Source organism: Marmota monax, unplaced genomic scaffold (assembly GCF_021218885.2).
Source record: "Marmota monax isolate L192 unplaced genomic scaffold, Marmota_monax_Labrador192_F-V1.1 WCK01_AAM20220418_F8-fsc00075, whole genome shotgun sequence".
NCBI classification, from domain to species: domain Eukaryota; kingdom Metazoa; phylum Chordata; class Mammalia; order Rodentia; family Sciuridae; genus Marmota; species Marmota monax.
Genome location: NW_026694772.1, coordinates 2,303,906 through 2,328,675, shown reverse-complemented (window position 1 = coordinate 2,328,675; position 24,770 = coordinate 2,303,906). Strand labels below are relative to the sequence as shown.

At 38.5% G+C, this 24,770-nt stretch overlaps 1 protein-coding gene across 15 annotated transcripts in view; it reads right to left on the bottom strand.

Annotated features, from left to right (window-relative positions):
• Positions 1-24,770, bottom strand: part of Dmd (dystrophin) — a 2,205,817-nt gene that overhangs the window by 89,362 nt on the left and 2,091,685 nt on the right. For all 15 annotated transcript variants that reach the window (XM_058572890.1, XM_046425263.2, XM_046425265.2 and 12 more), the window contains 2 exons: positions 13,302-13,376; positions 994-1,195 (listed from right to left, as the gene is read on the bottom strand). In XM_058572890.1, the coding sequence (XP_058428873.1) occupies positions 994-1,195; positions 13,302-13,376 (277 nt within the window). The remainder of the gene's footprint in view (positions 1-993; positions 1,196-13,301; positions 13,377-24,770) is intronic.

Here is a 24,770-nt window from a genome sequence, read left to right as displayed (position 1 = left end):
ATAAATGTAAATGTAATCCACAATTAAAAATCCAACATGTTCAAGGATTTAGTAGATAATTATGAACCAAATAGCTAGATGGCCCTGAAATTTAAAAAGTCACACCTTATCAAAATAACAAAGAAAAGAGTATAAATCTTAATGAAGGAAGTGGTAGAAGTCTCCAAAAAAAGCAAAAGGCAGAATGGTTGATGTGCATCTCCTTTCAATAAAACCTTCCCTGATTTTCAAGTAGGAATAATGTTCTGGTTGATGTGTAAAATGAGAAGACATGTTATAATTTTGAGGTTGAAGAAGAATTCAATGGAAATCAAGAACAATTTCTTCTGCTTCCTTCCTCAATTGTCTTCATTGAACCAAAGACAAAAATTAGAACTGGAGATATCTCCTGCAGACAATCCAAAAGAAATAATTGCTCTCTGAGAAAGAGTGAAGAATGGGGGTCCCTAGCTGAGACTTTGTAAAAGCTTAATAAAATACAAAACAAAATCTCCCTCAGTTTGAGGGGGTGAGGGTGCAGCATTAAGGTGTTTATTTTTCATTGTGTTTGGATTCTCAATTCATAATCTGCAAAATTCTCCTACATGTTAGCTGAGAAAATTCTGATCTGGTGACAGGTATACCAGCATCTCCAGGAACATAATCATTACTGTCAGTGAGAGGGACTAACCCCAAAGTGGATGGAGGATTCCAGAAGACATTGGTGAGAAAGGGAAAGAACCAGTGGATACACAGTGACTCATTCTACTATTTCAAACATGAGTATCTCATGGTTTTATTTGCTTTCTAATCTGAGAGCTATCTACATCCTAGCTCTTACTTCCTAGCTTATCAAAATATTTTTTCCAGTCATATAAAGGCAGAAATAATTATCACAGAGACAACATTAGTTCCACAGCTTCTGGGGCCTTATTGTAATACTAATTACATCATCACCACTGTGTAAGCTAGTTCTCCTATGACACTGCCCCCCAAAACACTTGCCATACGTACGTATCATAAACATTCAGTAGCCAGTTGAGACACATATCCACACAGAGAGGGACATTGACCAAGTTGTTGTGCTCTTGCTCCAGGCGATCATAAATGGTGGTCAAACAATTAATGATCTGCAGGATATCCATGGGCTGGTCATTTTGCTTGAGGTTGTGCTGGTCCAAAGCATCACATGCAGCTGACAAGCTCAAAAGATCCACTGTAAAAACATAAAATCACAGATGATTCAAAACATAAAACACTCCTTTTAAAGTCCTTTCTTTTCCCTTGAGAATCCTAGCCAACATAGTAAATACCAGAATCCTAGTACCCTGTAGTAAATACCAGACCTGAACTCCACAATCTTCAAAGGTGTTCTAGTTTCATCATTCAGAATCTGAGGTTGTTCTCAACTCTCACTGGTCTTGGGTGAAGATGTGGGCAAAGAGACAGTTTCCTTCCCTGCACTATAGGGGGTTATTTGAGAGCCAAGGGGACCCAGCCTTTTCTATGTGCCAACAGAGCCATTTCCACCTGAATAAGCAAAACAATGTTATACTAGAGATTTTTCAAAGAGATCCTGACAACACTTTCTTGTGATAGTATTAGAGGAGGTCAGTTAGATTAATCTGTATGGCTAAGGTTGTGTAAATTCTATTTCTAGCTATACATTTATAGTCATTAAGCATTTCTCTCCTTGAAATAGCAGTCATCTCAGCATCTCCTTGCTCCCTTAACATCAACTAAAAAAATAATCAACTCCACTAACACTTTCTATAAGCAAATGAAAGGAACTACACATTACATCCAGTTTTCAAGCCTAAGACACATTTATTTCTCCTTTCACCTTCAAACTATACTTTACAATGTACTTTTCAAGTCCTCCAAGAACTTCCAAGGTAAGGTGGGGGATCCTTTGATCTGAGGTAATATTTAATCATATGCTAAAAGACAAAATTTTTGCAAAAGTGAAACTTCAACCTTGTCCAACATCAGCAAATCACAAGCTTTATTCCCAGGTGCATAAAAAAGATGCTTCTTTCTAAAGCCAATTTATTAACCAAAGTGGAAATGCAACACATTGCTATTTTACCCCCCTAAACACATAAGCACTGGTCAGAATTCTCAGTCCTTTGAGACAAAGAATCAATAATAAAGTACATCTCTCAGATATCTAAGGGGAAGGGGCACGGCAATTATAAAAGCAACTTCAGATAAACACAGGTCATTCTAGTCAGTAAACAGCTTTCCCAATAATGAAGAAATGCAAATTTAGGACTATATCGTGTATTTTACCAGTTACTTGTGGCCACTTCTAATTAAATACTAAGAAAAAAAAACAAAAACAGTGGTTAATACTTATGTAGTAGTGCACATTTTTCTCTTTTGAGAAAGGAAAATAAAAAGTTCTAGAGTTTTCCTGGGATCATGACCTGGTGGCAGAAGCAGGAGGTATTTTTCTTTGTTTTTCACCCCCATGAGTGAAACTTTGTGCTCTTAGTGGTGCTGTGGTCTGAACCCCAAAACTCTATGTCCTCATAGACCACCAGTTTCCCTAAAATCTATTGAATTAACACCCATCCTATGGAAGGAAAGGCCCTCTTCTTTTTTGTTTTCTTTTTTTGGGGCCATGCTGGGGGTGGAACCAAGGGCCTTGCACATGTGAGAAAAGTGCTCTGACACTGAGGTACACCCAGCCACTTTTGTTTTAAATTACAGTCATGTGCTGCTTAATGACAGGGATATATTATTTTGTACATGTGCTAGGGATTGAACCCAGGAGCACTTAACCACTGAACCATATCCCCAGCCCTTTTTATTTTTCATTTACAGGCAGGGTCTCACTAAGTTGCTTAGGGCCTTGCTAAATTGCTGAGGCTGGCTTTGAACTTGTGATCCTCCTTCTGCAGCCTCCAGAGCCACTGGGATAACAAGTATGCCGCACTGCGCCCAGCTGATAGTAATATATTCTGAACAAAAGCCCCATTAGGTGATTTCCTTGCTGTGTGAACATCATACAGTGTTCTTACACAAATTAAGATGACTACAACATCACTAGATGGTATAATCTTATTGGGCCACTGACACATATTCTGTCCATTATTGACATCATTATACAGTGCACGACTATACTCTGAAGATAAAAAAAGTGACCTCTTTTCATTGAATCTAAGATTGTTTAAACTGGCAGATAAGAACAGAACTTGGGAGATTGATTTGAGAAGGAGTCAGGTAGAGGAAAAGAAGCAGGAGAATCTAAGGAGGGGAAAGTCAAATAGGGACTGCATGGGAGGGACAAAAGACTGAAACTTTTCATCCTGTCTTCTGTGTGCTTGACTTCCTCAGAGGGCACATTTTTAAGTGCAGGTCAGGAGAACATTCAGAATACAGCATACCAGTTCCATTATTGGAGGAGAGGAATGGATTTCTTTCAAATACCAATATTGCTAACATGTTTCTTTATATACTAAAGGTAGCTATGGGTAGTTTGAAGGTTTTTTATTTATTTATTTTTGGTCACTCTGCTTTAATCATTTTAAATAGTTTGCTTTAGATCCAAGGATATAAGAACTAACAAGTGAGAACTTTCAGGCTCACTTTTTTTTTAATGAATCTAATGTACCCATGTGATGGAAACAAACAGCAAAATTGTGTGAGTTTCATTTTATTGGGTCTACTCTTATCTCTGCACAGGTGAATGAGTAACACACAGAACAGAAAATTTGGAGTATAAATAGCTCCAGAGGGGGAGCAAGGCAATTGCTATGAAATAACAGGAGCAGAAGATGACACACGAGAGAAATACTATGCAGTGTGCTCTGCTAAAACTGGATGTGGTTTAACATAAGAACAATCCGTCACAGAAGGCTGAAGACCACATTACCAAAAACAAACATATCAAACAGAATTTTGCTTTCATAGAACAACTTTTAAAAGACTTCTATTTAGGGTATACACAGCTCATGCTATGGACGACCTGAAAGGAGGTGGGAAAGTTGACAAAGAGAATTCAAATGCCACATGGACATACACTTCCTGCTTAAAATGAGCATCTCAAAGAATACATGCAGTTGTGGGGGGTTTGGGGGGGGGAGCAGGGGTTCCCGGGGATTGATCCCAGGGGAGTGCTACCACTGAGCTACATCCCAAGCCCTTTTCATTTTTTTCCTTTGAAAAAAAGGTCTTCCTAAATTGCTTAGGCTGGCCTCAAACTTTCAATCCTCCTGCCTTCACCTCATGAGTAAGCTGGTATTACAGCATGTGTCACTGTACCAGGCTAATGTGATTTTTTAATGAAATTTTATATACAGTAATGATTAGCAGTTTCTGGAAGCCTCTATAAGCAACCAACAGACACAATGTGTGAAACTATCCTTTTTCCTCAAGCTATAAATCTCCATTTGAAATCTACACACACACACACACACACACACACACACACCTCCTTTAGTATATTTACTAAGGGATATATTTCAAAAGCTATAAAAATATAAAAGCCTAATATTATAATATGCCCTCTTACAAAAAATATTTTAATAGAAGACAATGCTACAGGCTTTGATGCTATTGAAGAATAGGACCATGTAAGGGCATCACTCATGCCTGATGGTTGGCAGGGGTGAGAAAGGGTGGAGAGAGGATAAAAATGACTGGCCCTTCAGAATGTTCTTTGTATAGCTGGGGACACTGGCATACGACTGTTATCCTATTGTCTTGGGAGGCTGAAGCAAGAGGATTGCAACTTCAAAGCCACCTCAGCAACTTAAGAAAGCCCTAAGCAACTTAGCAAGAACCTGTCTCAAAATAAATTTTAAAAAAGGCTGAGAATGTGGCTCAGTGGTTGAATGCACCTGGGTTCAATCCCTGGTACAATTGTTTTTTTTTAAAAAGAAGAAAGAAAGAAAAAAAAAGAGAAGTATTTTCTTTGTATAGAAAAGGCAGACAATATATTGGGAGGGAGGGCTTAAGCACAAGGACCCCACAAATGGTTCCTGAAGCTCTGATTGTGCCTAATCATCCTCTTAACCTTCTAGATTCAAGGGATAATTCTAGATAACTCTATAACTTTATATGTATGCCACAAATAAGGAGCTGATTTTAATAATTTATTTTTACAGATTCACAGACTTTCACAGTTAGAAAGTATGTTTAAAATCATTTTGCAGTTGAAAAAACTGAGACCAGAGATATGGAGACCTGTTTTGGGTATTATGACAGGATACCCAGGTTTTCTGAACTCTCATGGAGGTACATATGGAAAGGAAGGAAGGTAGATGTCAGAAGATTTCCTCAATGACTTTAGAGAAAAGGAAAACCCTTCTACATTCCATACTAATGATGGGGGGGGAGAGACACCAAAAGTTGGTTAGTGGTGGAAAAATGCCCCATAATGTCCACATAACTCCAAGCTCTCAACCTTGATACTCTATTGACACACAGTAATGGTGGAAGAACTTCTATGTGTTTGCTGACTTTTCTTGCCCAGGCAACAGAAGGTACTTGTGGAAAGAGGAAACCATTATTGATATCACACCATTCTTTGGTCAGCTTCTACTTAAAGATGAAGGACTTTCCAGGTAAGTCTGCACCTAAAGAAAGTCAATTGTGCTGGGAGGGTTAATTCTAGGTCAGCACGAGATTTTTTGCTAAAATATCTACAGTGCACAATGGTCAAAGCAATGAAAAGAAGTGATTTACTGCATTGACATGTAACCACAGATTACAGGTTATCACCACTGTTTATTGCTAACAGTAACAAATGACCATTTTTCCCTGGTCTCACTGAGACCCATGAAAGCCACAGTGTTTGGGGCTGACTTCATAGGAAGAATATGCCTAGGTCACCAGCAGGATATAAGAAAATCTAGCTGAGACCAATTTGTGTTCCTTGGTTTCCAAGGTGTTTTGTGCTCACAAGTGTTTTTTTTTTTTTTTTTTTTTTTGGTACTGGGGGTTGAACCCAGGGGCACTCAACTACTGAGCCACATCCTAGCCCTTTTTTTTGTACTTGATTTAGAGACAGGGTCTCAATGAGTTGCTTAGGGCCTCGCTAAACTGCTGAAGCTGGCTTTGAACTTGCCATCCTCTTGTCTCAGCCTCCTGAGCCACTGGGATTATAGGCATGTGCCACCATCCCTGGACACATGAGTGGTTCTTTATGAAAGAGACAAAGTGCATCTTGATATGTAGCCCTTGAAGAGAGAAGGCAACAGGAGCTTGCATGTGGCCTCTCTGGACCCTACACTGTAAAGTATCCCGTGGCTGTGATGCATAACCTGGTTTCAGTGTTGTTGGTACACTGTATCCCGTTCCTGAAATGCAGATTTGGACGTATTGCCATTTGGGTTCTCAGAGTCCTTTTCAGCAACTGAATTGTCTTAACTGCCACCATTCATGAAAGGTAGGAGTCAGATTGTTTAGAAGACCCCCTACCTCGCATTCCTTCTTAGCTAAAAATATGAGTATGGCTTTATTTAGAAAGAAAAAAAAATGATTCTGATAAAAGGTGCAAAAATCAATGAATGATACTGGTCGTCAGGTTGCCCTTGATTTGAAGTGTCAACAGGCTTTGAAATTGGCTATTGATTATATAAATTTCTACTGAGATCAGGAAATGATAGAACCTGAGTCTAAAAAGTTAACAAAATGGATGAGAAGGGAATTGCAAACTGATGGAAGAGTTGATAAAAATGCGATTCCTTTCCAAGCGTGGTGGTGCATGCCTGTAATCCCAGTAGCTCATGAGGCTGAGGCAGGAGGATCACAAGGCAGCCTGAGCAACTTAGCAAGGCCCTAAGCAACTTAGTGAGACCCTATCTCTAAATAAAATATAATAAAGGGCTGGGGTTCAGTGGTTAAGTGCCCCTGGATTCAATCCCCAGTACCAAAAAAAAAAAAAAAAAAAAGTGAACAAGACATTTGAATACAATAAAGAGATGGGAATTCTGACTGTAACTTTGACTCCACAGAGCAATATTAATGTGGCTGTGTCTGTCTTTTGGTTTTTGTTCCACAAAATATATCTGTTACTAAGCATCTGTGTTGAAAAGTACTCCATAGGAATGTTGGCCCAGTCAAATCTGGACAATAATGATTCATAACAATCTGAATGAACACCATGGCTAGCAAATGAGATAATGAAGATTTAAGAAAGGTATTGGGAGCCAGGTGTGGTGGCACACAGCTGTAATCCCAGCAACTCAGGAGGCTGAGGCAGGAGAATTGTGAGTTCAAAGCCAGCCTCAGTAATTTAGCGAGGCCATAAGCAACTCTGTGAGATCCTGTCTCTAATAAAATATAAAAAATTAAATACTCCAGTATTTCTTCTGGGGGATACATGGGTCTTGTTATAGAACCCCTCTTTTTAGGGTACCAATGTGGCTCAGTGGTTAAGCACTCCTGGGTGCAATCCCTGGTGCCAAAGAAAGATATTTGGTATATAATAGAAGGTTTATATGCTGTATGTCTCATCTGTCATAATATTATGTCTAAAAATATTGCTTTCTATCCCATTATTGTGTGTGAAAAGTCATAAGTGGGTGGAAGGACAATTTGGACACTTGGATCACTGAGAGAAGTAAGTTTAATTTGGTGGGCCTACTTTCCTGAGACTAAAACGCCAGAAATTTGATGTGGATGGTTATGGAAATTTCAGAAAGAAGGAGAAGGATGGCAAGGTGCCTAGAATAACTAGAAAATGGAACCAATGATTACTGGAGAATGGAATCTGCAAGGTGCTCTTTTAACAGCTCAGCATCATGACTCAGAGGCAACCATTCTTTCCCTAGTGTGCAACTCAGGGGCAATAGGCAAATTTTAAATAGGACTCCAGTATTTCCTCTGGTAGATAAATGGGTCTTGCTATAGGGTCTCTCTCTTTAAGGTACCAATAGCTTTCAAACCACATAAACTGAGAAAATTAATTTGGCTATATCCTCAAGATATTTTTGATTCTGAAATAACAGAGACATGGCATCTAACCTATGTAAAAAGTGAAGAAATGGTATATAGAAAAAGAAGATTTTTGTGGGGGAGGGGGAAAATAATTATACTGCCTCTTGGGACCCTCTCTTTTGAGGCTATGGATCCATGTCCTACCTTTAAGGCTATTGTCATATTGTATATAGCTTTTTCTAGCAGTAGGCTACAGATACGTAAGCCATGTTACTGTGGGTCCTGTCAGTCTTATAAAGCAATCCTTTAGGACACTATCAAAAGGTGAGGTACATTTACAGAGAAAGGGGCACCTGGTTTGTCATGGTGAGAGGGGGTCCAGAAGTTGTGGCTTTATTTAGGTTATCGCAGGCACCAAACCGCTATAATATATGACTTGGTTGCTGAACAGAGGCAAATTATTCTCAATTTCTTGTTGTTTGCAGAATATTTGTCACATTTATCAACTGTAGTATATTTAGCCCTATGGTTTGGGCTCTTTCCAACCCCACACACACTAATAAACTAAATATACTTGCTTTGATAAGTACATTTTAACTTCTGCTCTTAGTAGTTGGCTATATTTTTAATTTTAGAAGCCACACACTTATGGAATGTCATAAGAACCACAGAAGGAGAAAGAAAAAGCTTAGATCATCTTTTTTCATAATTTTTACCAGGGTATCAACTATATGAACCAGCTTATAAATCCTTCTTACTGAGATTTTCTCTTTGTCTCTGCTATCAAGTTCAATTTTCATTCACAATGCATTGAAAGACACTATAGAGTCATGCAACATTAAACCAATTACCAACTGGGGACATTATAGGCCAATGGTGATGCTCCTGAGTTAAGTAGCAAATTCTCTATAGTGGATAAAATTGTGTTATTCAGTATTCTGCTAGGGAAATGAAAAAAAAAATAAGATCAAGTGCTTAATAGAGGTGGCAGTGGATATTTTCTAAGGAATCTGTAATTCAAACTCTTCCCTGGCATCAGGAAATCACTGAGATAACATCATTAATTTCCATTAGAGTAAGAGTTAGTAGAAGAGACCTTGGTAGGAAAAGCTAGGCAGGGGAAGTTTCATTTGCCTATACTACAGACAACAGCTCTTTATCATGGCTTTGCAGGCATAGAAATGACAAAAGGCTGGAAGATAAACCTAAGCAAATATAAAATTAAGAGGAAATTCCTAAATCACCTACTGCAAAGTTACCGAGTAATATGACCTCACATGTTTTCAAAAATAAAAGGATTGGGGAACTCTTCACTCTGCATTTTTAATACAGCATGACGCATAACACCCTTCTTGCATTCTTGAGAACTCAGTACCTAATTTAGATAAATACACTCTAATTTTGTTATCCTTGAATTTTTTTCAAATGGGAAAAAAGTTATACTGCAAAGGGAAATGCTGAAAACTTCTGTTAAAAAGTGAAAACTTAAATCAATCATTCTACATTCAGAGCTTAACCTTATTACAAGGTTCTCACCTTGAATGGGCAACCTTTTTTACAATATTAAATTCCACAATTTCTCCAATGTTTATCCAAAATGTTAACATAACTTGAAATGATAGGTAATAAAACACGTAAGCAAATAGAACTGTATTTTTATTTTTGACAGGAAAATGGAATAATGCCTAAACTCAGGGTCAAAAGGAACACTATAGAAAGGGGCAATCATAAAACATTATAGACATTTCCATCTAGTCTATTTCTGAGCTTTTTCATAGTATAACCTGGAACAGCTGGTTATCTCTTTTGAATCCTTGGATCTTACAGAAATATTCTACAGTACTTTATAATAACCAGTTCATAATTCCCCTTTTATCAAAGGAAAGCAGTATGTCTGAGATAGGGCAGGGTCAGGAGAAGGAAAAAAATAGAAGATAACTTTCTCCATCCAGCCCTTTTACTCCACCCTACCCCAAACTGCTTTGTCCCTGCTAAGGTACACTAACAGGTCCCTAAGTAAATCCTAAACCCTGAGGATCCTTTTAAAAACCACCTTAGGTTTTTAAACCTAAGGTAGTGGAGCACACCTGTAATCCCAATGAGGCTGAGACAGGGAAACCACAAGCTAGTCTCAGCAACTGAGGGAGACCCTGTCTCAAAATTTAAAAAAAAAAAAAAGTAAAATAAAGGGCAGTAAATGTGGCTCAGTGGTTAAGTACCCCTGGACTCAATCTCAGGTACCAAAAAAAAAAAAAGTAAAAAATTAAAAAAAAAAAAAAAACACCACTTGAACTTGGCAGCTGTATAGCTGAAGAAAACAATAACTTCAGGCTATATGCTATGAGGAAATGGAAGACTCAGTTAACTTTCATTAATGCATTCCTTCCATGACAACATATCGAACCCTACTCTGTGCCAGGCTTGGTGCTAAGGCTCGTGCTAAGTACTGGGCATACCAAAATGAAAAAGAAAGGCTTATCCTCTCTTCTAGAAAATTCTACTTCTTGGAAATTTCCATGTCTATGAAAGAACCATATGCCAGGGACTCTTTGACTATCTTATCATTAGCCTCTAAATGTTTCCCTAATTGAAACCCCTCCATTCCTGAAGCATTGGTGGTAAAGATTCATGGTCCTTCTTCTCTTCCCCAGTTCTGGCCCCAATTCTGGATGATTTCAACACTGGCCTGGGTACTGCATGCAGCCTCTCAGTTCCTTAACTTCTGATTTCATTTCCATGGAAATCTACACCTATCCTACTCATACCTCTGTTACCTACTCAAATGGTCATATCCTAGACCTTATCAATCACCTGGAACTCTTCCACTTTCAGTATTTCTTCCTCTGCCTCCCCTGAACAGTCAGCCTCTTGATTCCTCACCCTCCTAAATAGTAGCTTCCACCTGAATTCACAGCTTCTCCTACCCAACAAAGACTTGACAGCATTCTAACCCTTCTTTTGCCCAAATCCTCACTTCTCTCACACATCTGTCCTTTACCCCAGGACAGAAGTATTTGGCTTCTGACTGCTACATGCACCTGAAGAAACATGGCACCCTTGTAGATTGGTACTGTTATAAATCACTTAACTAACTCCACATGTCATAATGCTGGTTTCTAACACAACCCTCTCTCTTATTCTCCGCAAAGATAGACCCAACCTCATTTTATCACCTTCCATGCTGAAGTGAATCACAGGGACTCTCCTCCAACTCCACATAGAAAGCACATGGCTTTAGATGGACATCCCTCACCTTCCTGCTACCAAGCTTCTTAGTTACCTGGACCTGCACATGTCCTTTCCTCTATCCCACCCATTATAGTGGAAAGGAGGTACTCTCCCCAGTCTCAAGCGCTCGGTCACCTACATGCCCATATCCTTTGAGAATGCACATTTTTATTGTCTCCTCTTGAGCCAGTGAGTTTAACCTCACCATGTTCTCTTCTCATATTCCTATAAATATACTCAAGTGTCTCAGTAATTCCTCAGCCCCTTTCAGCTAGCTATCCTCATCTTCCTTCCGCTTCACAATTAAATTTCTCCAGGAACTGTCCATACCTACCATCTCTACATTCCCACTTTTGATCTGCTTTTGCCTTCATGCATCACCTCCACCATGCCTCTAAAATCACAAAGCTACTAAGGACCTCTTCAGTTCTAAATCCAATGGGTATTATCCCCAAATTCATCCTAACATCTGAGCAACATCTCACCCTATGAAAGTTCCCTTCTTTCTTCCCATACAGTGGCACTACCACCTCTTGGGATTTTCCTTCTCTTCTGTTGGCCATTCCTTGTAGCCCTTTTTGTAGGTTGCTTATCCTCTCTTTTAAATAACTCTTCTCACTCAACACTCTGGGTCATCTCATCCTCCCTATAGTTGATTATAAGCAGCATCTACATGCTGATGATTTCTTATTGTTTTTTTTGTGTGTATTTCTCCTGAGTATCAGAGCTTCATATCCAATTCCACCAGGCAAATCCACCATTTGCCTGGTAGCCCAAGCCAGGAACCTAAGCATCTTCCTTGATACCCTTCACTCACCACATCAAATAAATCACTTAGGTCTATCAAATCCACCTCCTAAGTATTTCTAAATTCTGTCCACTTGTCTCCATTCTTCTTAGCTAATTCAGGCCACCATATTGCTGGTTCTGATTTCTGCAACAGGTCTCTATTCTGTCAGCTGCACAACCCTTCAATACAATCTGGTTTGTTTCACAGCCAGAACGATTTTTCTAAATGAAAATCTGATCATGTCATCCTCTTGCCAAAATGTCTTGAATGGCTCCCCACTGACCTCTAAATCCTTTAACTTGGGTTTGAAAAGCCTTTCGCAATCTGCCTCCAGCTTCTCTCTCCAGCCTAAGATTTCACAATAGCCCTCCTTGGAATTCTGTGCTTTAGCCATGATGGAGTATTTTCTGTTCCTAAATGCATCATGCCTTCTTTGGGCTCCACACCTTGGATCATAATCTTCTTTCTGACTAGAACATTCTTCCTAGAGTGAGCTCTACTTACCCTTCTGAACTCACCTAGCTTAGACATCACCTCTTCAACCAAACTTTCTCTGAACCTCACTCCACACAGCTAGCTGTTCTCACGATACCCCAATCCCATTCTTCCACTGTCACACAACTAAATACACGATATTGAAACTGTCTCTGCACTTTTCCTTAGTGCCCACCAAGCCTGAAAATAGAGACAATATCACCTAGTGTTTTTACCAATCGTGGACATTCTTGATGATTTTATACGTACATCTGTCTGTCTCCAGATTTTATAGACATCTTGGTATCCCTCATTAGATTGTAAATACCTTTATGGTGGGGGCTGTGCCCATCGGTTTCACCGGCATATCATAAATGTATATAGATAAACAATATTACATAATAATTCACTTTGTTGACAACAAAGAGATACACTAAACTATAACACTTCAGGATTTCCCAACAAATATATGATAAAAAGCACCAAAAAGCAATCCATTCTTTTTTCCTAACTACAGCATTCACTGGTACATTAACATTCAATCCAATAAATCATACACATCTGTGAACTTGATTTGGATAAGATTGTCATCAACTTCTAATACTAAATGCCCTTTGTAAGAAGAAATAAAAGATAGAAAGGGGAAATAGTGTGAGTTTCATACAGATAATTATGGATACCAATGCTATTAACTGGAATATTAAAATTATCAATATATTATCAACATCAAGAGCTAAGGACTATTCATGGGAATAATTCTAAATACAACAAAGTGGTCTAGATAAACACTAGGCCAAAGATACTATAAAGAATGAATGCTATGTTGCAATAAGACTTGTGAAAGCTGTATCAGCCCTGTCCAAGGGAAACATTTCCAGTCCACTTTATTTTTTAAGCAAAGAAAAATTATCAAAATCTTCAAGTACTGGATGATACTTACAACAAAGGGCCTTCTGCAGTCTTCGGAGTTTCATGGCAGTCCTATAAGCTGAGAACCTGACATTATTCAGATCAGCTGAAGAAAAAAAGGGGGGAAACAATGATCGTTTGTTATTTCATCAGAAAGCACAGACCAAAATCCCCAATGATTTGCCAACAACCACAAAAATAGGCTAGCAAAAAAAAAAAAAAATCTTGTATCTATGCTCCAAGCTTTGGAAGGTCAAATTGTTGGGGTAAAGGGGAAAAAAAATCCCTTTGCTCTTTGAAAATCAGGAAAACTAAGTTCTGTGACAGATGACAGTGGCAGAGCCTACAGAGTCATTCAGGTAGTCCTTGTTCCCAAGAGGAAAAAGAAGGACAGGCATTATCTTTCTTTCTATACTGTAATCTGGATCTACTATAGTGAATCTCTGCTGCCCAAGATTAAAGAGAACATGGAATACGTTAACGAAATAGCTATAAGAACTTAGTAAACAAGTAGTAAAATAACAACTCTTGTGGTTATAAAAGTTATATATGCTCACTGTAGAAAATGTAAAGATTATTGGAAAATATAAAACTGTATTAAAATCATCCAATATTAACATTTTGAACATTTTTAACCTGTGTGTATCTGTAAAAATAATTTTTTAATTGACAACGAATTATCACATATAATACAACATGATGTTTTGAGGTGTCTATATACATAGAATAGTTTTAAATCTAGCTAATTAACATGCATTACCCAAAGCAGTTATCATTTTGTAGTAAGAAAACTTAACATCCATTCTCTAAGCATTTTTCACAAATACAATATACTCCCATTAGCTATAGTCACCATAGTGTAGAAAAGATTTCCTGAACTTATTCTTGTTAACAGTCATTTTGTATTTTTTGACCAACAACTCACTTTATTATTCTAAGGTACGATAAATCATTCTAATATGCAGCATAAAGTAACAAAAATTTTTTCTACCAGTTTTGTTTGAGGTTCTGAAGATTGAAACCAGAGCCTTGAATACTGTAGTACTTGACTACTGAGCAAGTACTATGCCACTGAGCTACAGACCCTTATTCTACTGTTTTCTATAGTCATCTGTCTATCAAGCCCCCAACTCACCTAGTAGGAACCTACATTCAGCTGGTGCTCTTATTCAAGTTTGCACAAATCTTTTTTTTTTTTAATTTTATTAGTTGTTGATGGATCTTTATTTATTTATATGTGGTACTGAGAATGGAACCCAGTGCCTCACACCTGCTAGGTAAGTGCTCTACCACTGAGCCACAACCCCAACCCCAAGTTTGCCCAAATCTTGATATACACTGGGATACAGTCGTTTTCTAGTGTTTTTGTTCATGTGTGTTTCAGGAATATAGGTCCCAAAAGCTCCTTGAAGATAAGAACTCTTTCACCTACTTATGTCATATTTCCTAGCAACTTCATATACAACTGGTCTCTGAAAAAGCAAGTCTAATACAGCTAGGGGACTGATTGAATGAATAAATGAACCAAAGAATGAAAGAAAACATACTGACAAACATGACTAAATGCCATCATCAAATGGCACCCATAAAACCGATTCTAATGGATTGTTAGGAAAGGGCAATAATTTAATCCATATCCAAGTCACTTAGGTCAACATTATTAGCTTTATGGCTTTCGCAGAAACCAAACATAAAATCCTGAATTTAAATTAGGGGGAAGAAAATAATGTCTGTAACTTAAAAAAATTTTAAAGACTGTCAATACCAAATAATGGCAAGGATATGGAGCAACTAGAACTCTCATACACAGCTGGAGGGGGGGAATGTAAAGCAATACAACTCTGGAAAATCAGTTTATAAATCACATGTCCACAAAAAGATCAGCCAGGCACTGTGGCACATGCCTGTAATTCCAGCAACTCAGGAAGCTGAGAGAGGAAGATTGTTGCTCAAGTTCAAGGTCAGCCTCAGCAACTGAGCGAGGCCCTGAGCAACTTAGTGAGACACTGTCTCTAAATAAAATTTAAAAAAGGGCTGGGGAATGTGGCTCAGTGGTTAAGTGCCTCTAGGTTCAATCCCCAATGCCAAAAAAAAGTGCATATTAATGTCCACAGCAATTTTATTCAAAATAATCCCAAACTGTAAACAAACCAATAGGGTAATGGATAAACAAACTGTGGTCCAGTTGTACAATGGCTACTGGGCTCCAATAAAAGAGAAGTAACTACTGATAAGGCAATAATATAAATTGATCTGAAAAACACTGAGCTAGGGCTTGGGGCTGTAGTTCAGTAGCAGAGTGCTTGCTAGCATGTATGAGACACTGGGTTCAATCCTTAGCACCACATTTTAAAAAAAACTAAACAAATAAAGGCATGGTGTCCATCTACAACTATAAAAAAATAAAAACAAAACAAAACAAAAAACCACTGAGCCGGGTATTCCATTTACATGAAATTGTAAAACATGCAAAACTCACCTATAGTATGGATGGTAGTCTAGGGTGGGGGTGAGTGGGCACTGACCACAAAGGAACACAAAGGTATTTTCTAGGTGATTGAAATATATATTTTTATTGCTATGGTGGTTACATAAGTGTATATGTTTGTCAAAACTCAAACTGAACCCTTAAAATGGAAGCATTTTATGGTGTTTAAATTATGCCTCAAGAAAGTACATTTTAAGAGTTTAAAAAAACCCTCACGTGGACAGTACAATATGATGTATGAGTGTATTAGCTAAAGGTACACTGTAGAGGCGGTCAGTTGTCTTAATCAGGAATGCACACTCTAGGGGTGGTTGGCTAGCAATTAATCAAAAAGCCTCACTCCAGAGGCGGCCACTGTAAGTGCTTCAGCTATATTTAGTTCCTATTACACCATGGGTTTCATTAATTATCCTAATTAATGTTAGACGAGCTTGTGTTGATGATGTTAGTAGTTTGCAAAATACAAGGATCTGAAAACGATTTAGAAACATTCACCACCTTTACATTAAGAATCTAGCAGGTCCTATATCTTTACAAATGGTGCCCTAAGCTCAATTCCAAAACATCCAATGAATCCAGCTGTGATTCATTGGATTCTTGGTTGCCTGAATTCAATCAGATGATTGACAGAATCCTGCTAGGAGATCAATGGTTCTCAAACTTGAGTGTACATGTGAATCACCTGAGGGCTGGCTTAAACATACAGATCTCCCAGGTCCCACCCTCAGATTTTCTGATTCACTAGGTCTGCGGAGGGCCTGAGAATCTGCATTCCTAACAAATTTCCAGGCCATGCAGTTGCTGCTGGTCTGGGGACCACACTTCTGAGAACCACTGTAATGGACCCATGGAGACTATGAGCTTCTCACATCACAAAAGACAGAACTGATGTTTCACTATGCTTTTGATGCAGGCTGTAAGATTATTTTGTGCCCATTAGCTAATAAATGTTCATATGTGATAGAGCTTGTTCTGAGACTTGCTTCCATTATAACCTGGCAGCCGAAATGAGGATAAGAAGGCAGCTCTTAGCTACCTCTAACCACAGGTGGCTACCAAAACCTACCAAAGAGAACCTACATGGGTCCTTCATAGAAAAAATGTGAGTCAAGGACCAAGGACACCTGAATTTTTTTGGAGCTTATCAGAAATGCAGAATCTCAGGCCCCACTCAGATCTATGAATTAATGTCAACATTTTAACTAGATCCCCAGGTAATTAATACAGACATTCAAGTACAACCAAGTCTTTAATTGTTCATTTTAATATTTTTTTCTTGTTTCTTGTTGTTAAGCTTCAAGTTATAAACTCTGACAAAACCCATGAATCCCCCCCCCATCAGTCTACATTCTACTTGTGGGCTTTTAGGAGATTATTTTATAAGTATTATAATAGTCAAATGGGACAAAAACTCACCTCTAGGACACATTTATCATACATTTACCAACAAAAGATATTCAATAAGTTAAAAGCATCTAAGAGTATCCTGAAAGGTTAAATATACAAATTCTTCTTGAAGTGAGTTAAATTTTTTCCCCTGGCCTTGTTCTCTGGAGAGAACTTGATTTATCTGAATTCCACTGATTTTCCTTGGTTCTCTCTCCCCCAAGAGTCATGGTTCTCCCTTTGTCTCTTTTTTTCCAATCATTGATACCTTTTTGGGTGGTCTCAACCAACTCATGGCAAGAATTGAGTTGTCTTGTAGCATTAGTCCACAAAAAACAATCCCTGTCCTTCCTGCTCCAGATGGGTATAATACGATTCACCAGTGAGACCAGATTTTTCCTATGCTAGTATGGAGCTCCTTAATACACACTCACAGTTGAGTTCCCTTAGCTTGACTCTTTATAAAACAAGCAATGTTGAGACACAGAAATGCACTTTGGGTCAAATACAGATCACTTTTCCCTTAACAATGGCTTCTAGCAGTTTCCAAGGGATGAGCCTCCAACCCCAAATTTTCTTGTATTCATTTCCTTATACAAAAATGTTGAGTACAGGCTGCGTTCCAACCAAACATCTTGATAGAAGTTAGTGGCACAAGAAGTTAGTGGCACAAGATTTCTCTTGTTTTTTCCTTTCTTTCTAATCTTCCTTTTAAATTGCCTCTTATTCATTTAAGTTTCCTATCTTCCTTCTTTCATAATACCAAGATCCTTCTCTTGTGACTCCATTTTGACTCCCCTTTCCAGTTTTCCTGGTTCTATTCAGAATTCAAAACAAATGGTCCAAATGAGGTCAGGCACTCCATCAAATCTCACAGTTCCTATCAAGAACTGGCAAATTCCAGGAACTAGAGACCCAAAGGGAGAGGCAAAGATGATCTGATTCTTTCAGGGCGGGGAACACTTGTGGAATGGTATCAAGAGACAGGATCTGGAACAACCCTGCTCTAGCAGTGCTCAGTTTTCTTAAAGCAGTTCAAACTTAGCTCTCTTTAGAAAATCTTCTAATTATGACACATTCAGCCTCTAGTTAATCTTCCTGATAGACTTACATCATACCTCCAATCCACTCTAAAGAACAAGTCTTCTGCCATCCATTTTCTACACACCATATTCCAACCCATTCTCAAAACAGTGATTCAAGAGTATCAGAAGAAAATAGCAGGATAAATGGCTACTCCCCAACATCATGCTGCAGAAGTCATATCAATTTATATTGAATAATCACAGTGATTTGCAGTGGAGTTCTGATGCCCTAAAAGTCCTCCTCAAAGTTACCGTCTGTGTTGAGTATGAATGTGTTGCTAGGAATCTGCAGTGCCACTCCCTCTGGCTTACAGCTGGAAGAGATAAGTCTCTGCCTTGTGAAAATGTGTAGGATGCACACAGAATCCTCAAGATGTGATACAGCTGCGAACAATGTGAAGCTGTCCTGGGCTGACACTTGAGATTACTGTGCAGCTACAAAATGCAAGCAGTTTAGTAATGCTAAAGCCCCTCATTCCAGTGGCCCATGGGAGACTAGCCTCCACTTTCCTTGGGAACTGTCTTTCCAGAACTCTGATCCAAGTTGTAATGAGCTCACTAGCTCTCACAGCCGGAACTCCAAGAAGGGAGTTACACCATGTTTCCATGGCAGCTGGTAGAAAGCACACTTCACAAGGATAAAAATGCTGAACTGTACATTCCTCTTCCCAACTTGCATTATTTTTATTCGGGACTTGTTCTAGCCTAGAAATAGAGAAATCTAGAAACTTAAGGAATGAGGGCAAATACCTCAAGTTCAATTATCAACTATACAGCCCAGACACCCTTTACGTGGAAACACAAAACAAGTAACAAAGACTTCTTGTCCTTTTGTTTAACCTCTGAACTTCTGACTTTGGTAAATATTTCTGCTTTATGATTTTTAATTTCATTCTGTGGTAGGTAGTAGTGGAAGGTGGTGTCAAATTCATAAGTAAAGAATGATCAATCAAGTTCCAGTCACAAATCTGCCCATGCTAGACATGCTCTTGCAAAAATACTGGTAAACACAGCATGTTTGAGTCATGGGAAAATGTAGAAGATATTATAGAAAGAAAACATTAAGCCCCATTTTTTTTCAATTTTATAGCTAGTTTCTGCCTTTTAATAATATTGCCAAAATCCTGCTAACTCTGACTGAACTGAAGTCCAAAATTTAATAAACAAGGAGTGTAGCTGGGCATGGTGGTGCACACCTTTAATCCCAGAGGCTGGGGAGGCTGAGGCAGGAGGATCAAAAGATCAAAGCCAGCTATAGTTACTTAGTGAGACCCTGTCTCAAAATAAAAATAAAAAGGGGCTAGGGATGTAGCTCAGTGGTTAAGCATCCCTGGGTTCAATTCCCAGTACCAAAAACAAAAAAAAAAAAAAAAAAAAAAAAGGGAAAAACAAGGAGTGTTTATAGTCCAGCTTCCAGTGGGCTTTCTGGAAAGATCCAAAGTTCCAGTATGCTTATCTATTAGGTAGAAAGAATTACAATGACCTCATAAACTTAATGAGTGGAAAGGGCTGTATGGCTAAAGATCATTCCAACAGATACCAGTGTTGTGCTCTTTGTATTTTCCTACCAACTCTATTTCCCAGAAGAAATTTAATCCAAATCTCCCAGGTGATGATGAGTGGAAAATAAAAATAGGAGAAAATATGATATTTTTTGGCACAGTCCCAAATCCAGTGTTTAGCAGTCAATGTGCATTGAACTACTATATGTCTATTTAAATAATTTTCCAAATTTTCCCAAAAAAGACAAAACAAAGCTCCTCCTATAAAAATGGCAATTTTAAATATAATATCTATGATTCTTCAGCCTCATTTTTCCTAGAATGTTCTAATGGGGCCACACATAATAAATATTTTTGCCAGCCCAAACTCACTAGAATGGACAAGAACGATGGGTCCTAATGAGGCTTGAGATAAACTGACTAATTTAAATCAAATCTGGCTTAAAAGCAAATTAAGCCAAGATGTACAGGCTTCAGAAGATTAGAATTATTGGAAACTAGTGAGAAACAGACCAGGAATTCTGGAACATACCTTTAAAGCATTAGCGAGAGAAGAATATTAACACATCATACTAAGCCTATAGCTGTTTAGATATATTTGAGGCCTTTTAAATCTAAACTCATTAAAACCTCATCAACACAGAGCTTTACTTAAATAGGAAAAAATAAACACACACACACACACACACACACACCCCTAAGCAGGAATTATGCATTCATACTCACATGAACTATAGAAATCCCAGTCTGTGAATTTATAATTACTGGCAAGTTATGTTTCCAGATGTGAGGTGGCATTACTTATTTGCCACCAGTGACTTTCTAAAGATCTTCTAATAAAGTATCGAGTGTGGTACACAATGTGGAACACAGAATTGAGGAAAAGGGAACAAGGTCATAAACAAAACACTGAGAGCTGCAAGTATGAAATAAAAGACAGCACAAAATCCTGGCTGTGAACTGTTCAAGGCCTTTCTGGCTCCAACCTCTCCCTTGGCCTTCCTCAGCACAATGTCACCACTTCTTAGCAACACTGTAATAGCGGAAGAGCTGAAATTCAAATGAGTTTTGCTCATTGTTACCTGCTTTGGTAAAAGATTCATTGAGAAAGCAGCTTCTGTAACAAATGGTCAATATGAAATTTTTTTGTGGGGAAACTATGTATCTTTGGGATTAGTTCTGGGGTCTGACCAGATAGGGAGGTGACTCATAGAGATACTGCTATGCCATGTTCCTGTTACTCAAGCTTCAAATCAGAAAGGCTCTAGATTCTAATTCCCAAAACTCTGCCCCCCCCCAAAAAAAAATTACATACACACATACACCATAAGGATGATGCTGGGTAGATGGATGCACCCCCTTTCTGTGCATGTGTGCTAGGAACTGAACCCACAGGACTCTACTACTGAGCGACATCTGCTGTCTTTCTACTTATTTATGTATTTGGTTTTTTTTTTTTTTTTTTCATTTTTTGACACAGGGTCGCCCTGAATTGCCCAAGCTGGCCTCCAACTTTCAATCCTCCTGCCTCAGCTGGGATTATAGGCATGCACTACCACTAAATAGGCTTTCTTAATCATTAGTTACTTTATATTTATCTATTTATTTTAATAAAAGTAAAACTAATTTGAAAATATTATTTAAATGCATTTATGTTATAGATTTAAAATAATTCTAATGATTTTAAAATAGCCTTCAGGCAAAAATGCTTTGTAACACCAGGCATGATGGCATATACCTGTAATCCCAGCAGCTTGGGAGGCTGAGGCAGGAGGATCAGGAGTTCAAAGCCGGCCTCAGCAACTTAGTGAGGCCCTAAGCAACTCAGCGAGACCCTGTCTCTAAATAAAATACAAAAAAGGGCTGGGAATGTGGCTCAGTAGTTAAATGTCCCTGGGTTCTAATATCTAGTGTGGCATAAAATGTGGAAAACAGAATTGATGAAAAGGGAACAAGGTCATAAGCAAAACAGAGAACTGCAAGTATGAAATAAAAGATAGCACAAAATCCTGGCTGTGAATTGTTCAAGGCCTTTCTGGCTCCAACCTCTTGCTTGGTCTTCCTAAGCACAATGTCACCACTTCTTAGCAACAATGTGCTTTATAGCTTTTTAAATAATCCATCTTGAACTGAGGTTGTAGCTCCATGGTACAGTACTTGTTTAGCATGCATGGGGCCCTGGGTTCCATCCCCACAACCAGAAAAAGAGAGATTCATCTATCCATAATCCTTTTATTTATCCTTTCAGTACCAGGAATCATACCAAGGACATGAAATATACTGCCCTCTTTGATTCTGCAGTCTAGTGAATGAGAATGACAGTAGTCAAATATTCATGTACTCTGTGAAGGAAACACACAGGAAGCCAAGAGTCTGTACACATAGGGATATACACATGAGGTAAGCTTCTCTGAGAAAGTGAAGTTGAAGCAAAGACCTGAAGGATGATGGGAGCGAGCCAGGTGAAGAGTGGGCAGAGCACAGCAGGGTAATAGTTCAGCACATGCAAAAATAGCTCTGAAGCACAGAAGAGCGTGGGCCAGTAGGAATCCTTAGAAGGTCAATAGTGCTGAAATCTCAGAGTGAGGAGGAAGAGTGGCCCCAGAAAAGGCCTGACAGGTACACAGAGGGGAGCTCATGCACATCATATTAAGGACATAGGGTCTTGGGACTTCTAGTTAAGCACACCATATGGAACAGACTCATCTGTCTCTCATTATTCCTTAAATTCTACTAGGATGACAGAACATAAATTTAAAATGACATTTACTCAAAAGGAAAGAAATAAAACAGGAGTGGAGATGAAAGTAGATCAGAGCTCCTATATCTTGGAAGTGTAGAAAATGATCTGATGGTAACCAATTTAGGAGACCAGACAAATTCAAAGTAAATTGATGAGGGTTATAGGTGGGGCAAGGGGGGGACAAGGAGCTTGGGAGAAGCTAAGAAGCATGCTAACTTATGTACCCAGAATTTTCAGACATGAGATGCTTCAGGATCCTTGGAAGGCTGAATTATGACTGATAACAGAAGGCTTAGTTAGATGTAAAGTTTCAAAGCCCTAAACACCTTCTCTTCCACCCCATGCAACCAAGCTACCTAGCCACCTGCTGCTTAGTCACCATAGGAGGCTCAATTTTAAGGAGCAACCAAGTTGAGGAGTGGGAGAAAAACTGAAGACCTGTGTGTCAAATCACTATACTGAAAGAAAATCCTTCCCTTTGTTTTCTGCTCCTAAATTCCATATAATTGCGCCTCCTTTTTGTTTTGGTACTGGGGATTAAACCCAGGGGTGCTTTAACACTGAACTACATCCCCAGCCCTTTTTATTTTTTGAGACAGGAACTCAATAAGTTGCTGAGGCTAGCTTCAAACTTGCAATCCTCCTGCCTCAGCCTCCCTCAGCTTCAGTGGTTCATTATAAGTATGAATCACTACATCTAGCTGGTCTGCCATTTTAAAAGTTATTCCATCTAAGTACTGCCTTATCTACCTTCCTTGTTTGCAAAAGGAACTGGAACTTCAGCAAGGTACCTAGTCATTAAAGTGATCCTCAACTTCCAGTCATCCATATTTGTCATCAACCTCATAAGGATTTTTGTTGTTGTTATTGTTTGTTGAGGTGCTAAGAATGGAACACAGGGCATTACCATGCCAGGCCTATGCTCTACCACTAAGCTAAACCCTCAACTCCATCCAATTATAATCATACCAAATCAAGTCAATATGCTTTCCTTCTAGTCTCCCTCTTGACAAGCAACTTAGTCACACAGGCCACTCTCACTGTTGGGACTGTTCTCTTTGTTTGGCTCAAACCTTCAGTCACTACTCTCCAGGTTTCCTCAATCCTAACATGGCTAACTTGACTACTTTTAGAACTCTCAGAACTACATGAACTTATAAGTTTACCTCAATCTCCTTTACCTCTCTTCTAAACTTCTTTAATTAACAAATTTTACCACTCTCTCTTCATAACTGAACATATCCCAGAATCTCCAGGGCGGAACCAGTTTAATTAAATTTTACTCTTTATAATAAAGACACTAAAAATTACCAAGTGTGACTTAATTTGTATAACATTGCAAAGCTCCCCATACAGCCAACTTTACAGAGCATTTTTTAAAAATGTGGGGGCCAAACTTTTTGGGATCGTGAAACATACGGTTGACACTATCTGTTTTCATTTACCATCACTTCTCAGTTGGAGAATCTGTGGAAATTTTGCTTTAATGATGAAAATAAACAGCAATAAATTTCCTAATCTGCTTTAATGCTAACCTCGCCTTTCTGCCTTTCCAGTTTTATAAAATCTCAAATAATTTTCAAAATGTTAACATTCCCACATGGCCTGTACCTTCTCAGTTTACTTCTACATTCTACACCCTTATCTCCCAAGATTTTAATATATGATCTTTCTCCCAAGACTCCAATCTCTCTCAATTACTTCTTCATTAACAACAGACCACAGGTCAGAAACTGGTTGAATTTAGTTTGCAGATTTGGGTTTTGAATGGTTAGTCAGCATTGGTTCATGTAATGCTTTTTAAATTGTTGCTTTGTCATTAGTTAAAAATCTGAGGATTTTCCAGATCTAGTATAGTTCGCTGGAAGAACCTGAGGACCGATGACAATTCAGGCCCACATTCTTATATGACATCTTCCTTTACCCCAACAGAAGTTTTCAGGTTGCCCCAGTTGTCACCTTCAGTCATTTAAATTTCCTTAGCCCAAGGAGGCAGTTCTTTTTAGATCTAACTTTAGCCAGATCACCCTGCCTTATTCTCCCAAAAGGTTTACATCTGCCTTTCAGTTACATTCTTTTTCAGGCCCACATCAAAGCATGGAGTCCCTCCAATAACTAGCTATTATCTGATTTACACTCAAATTACTCTATGGAAACAGTTGTTACAGGGTTTTCCAAAAACTTTCCAGTTATTAATTCTTTGGACTCCACCTTTAACTAATTCATTCAAACTAAATGATTGTGCCACCAAAAATACTGCCACAATATACTTACTTTTCCAGTACAAGAACAGATG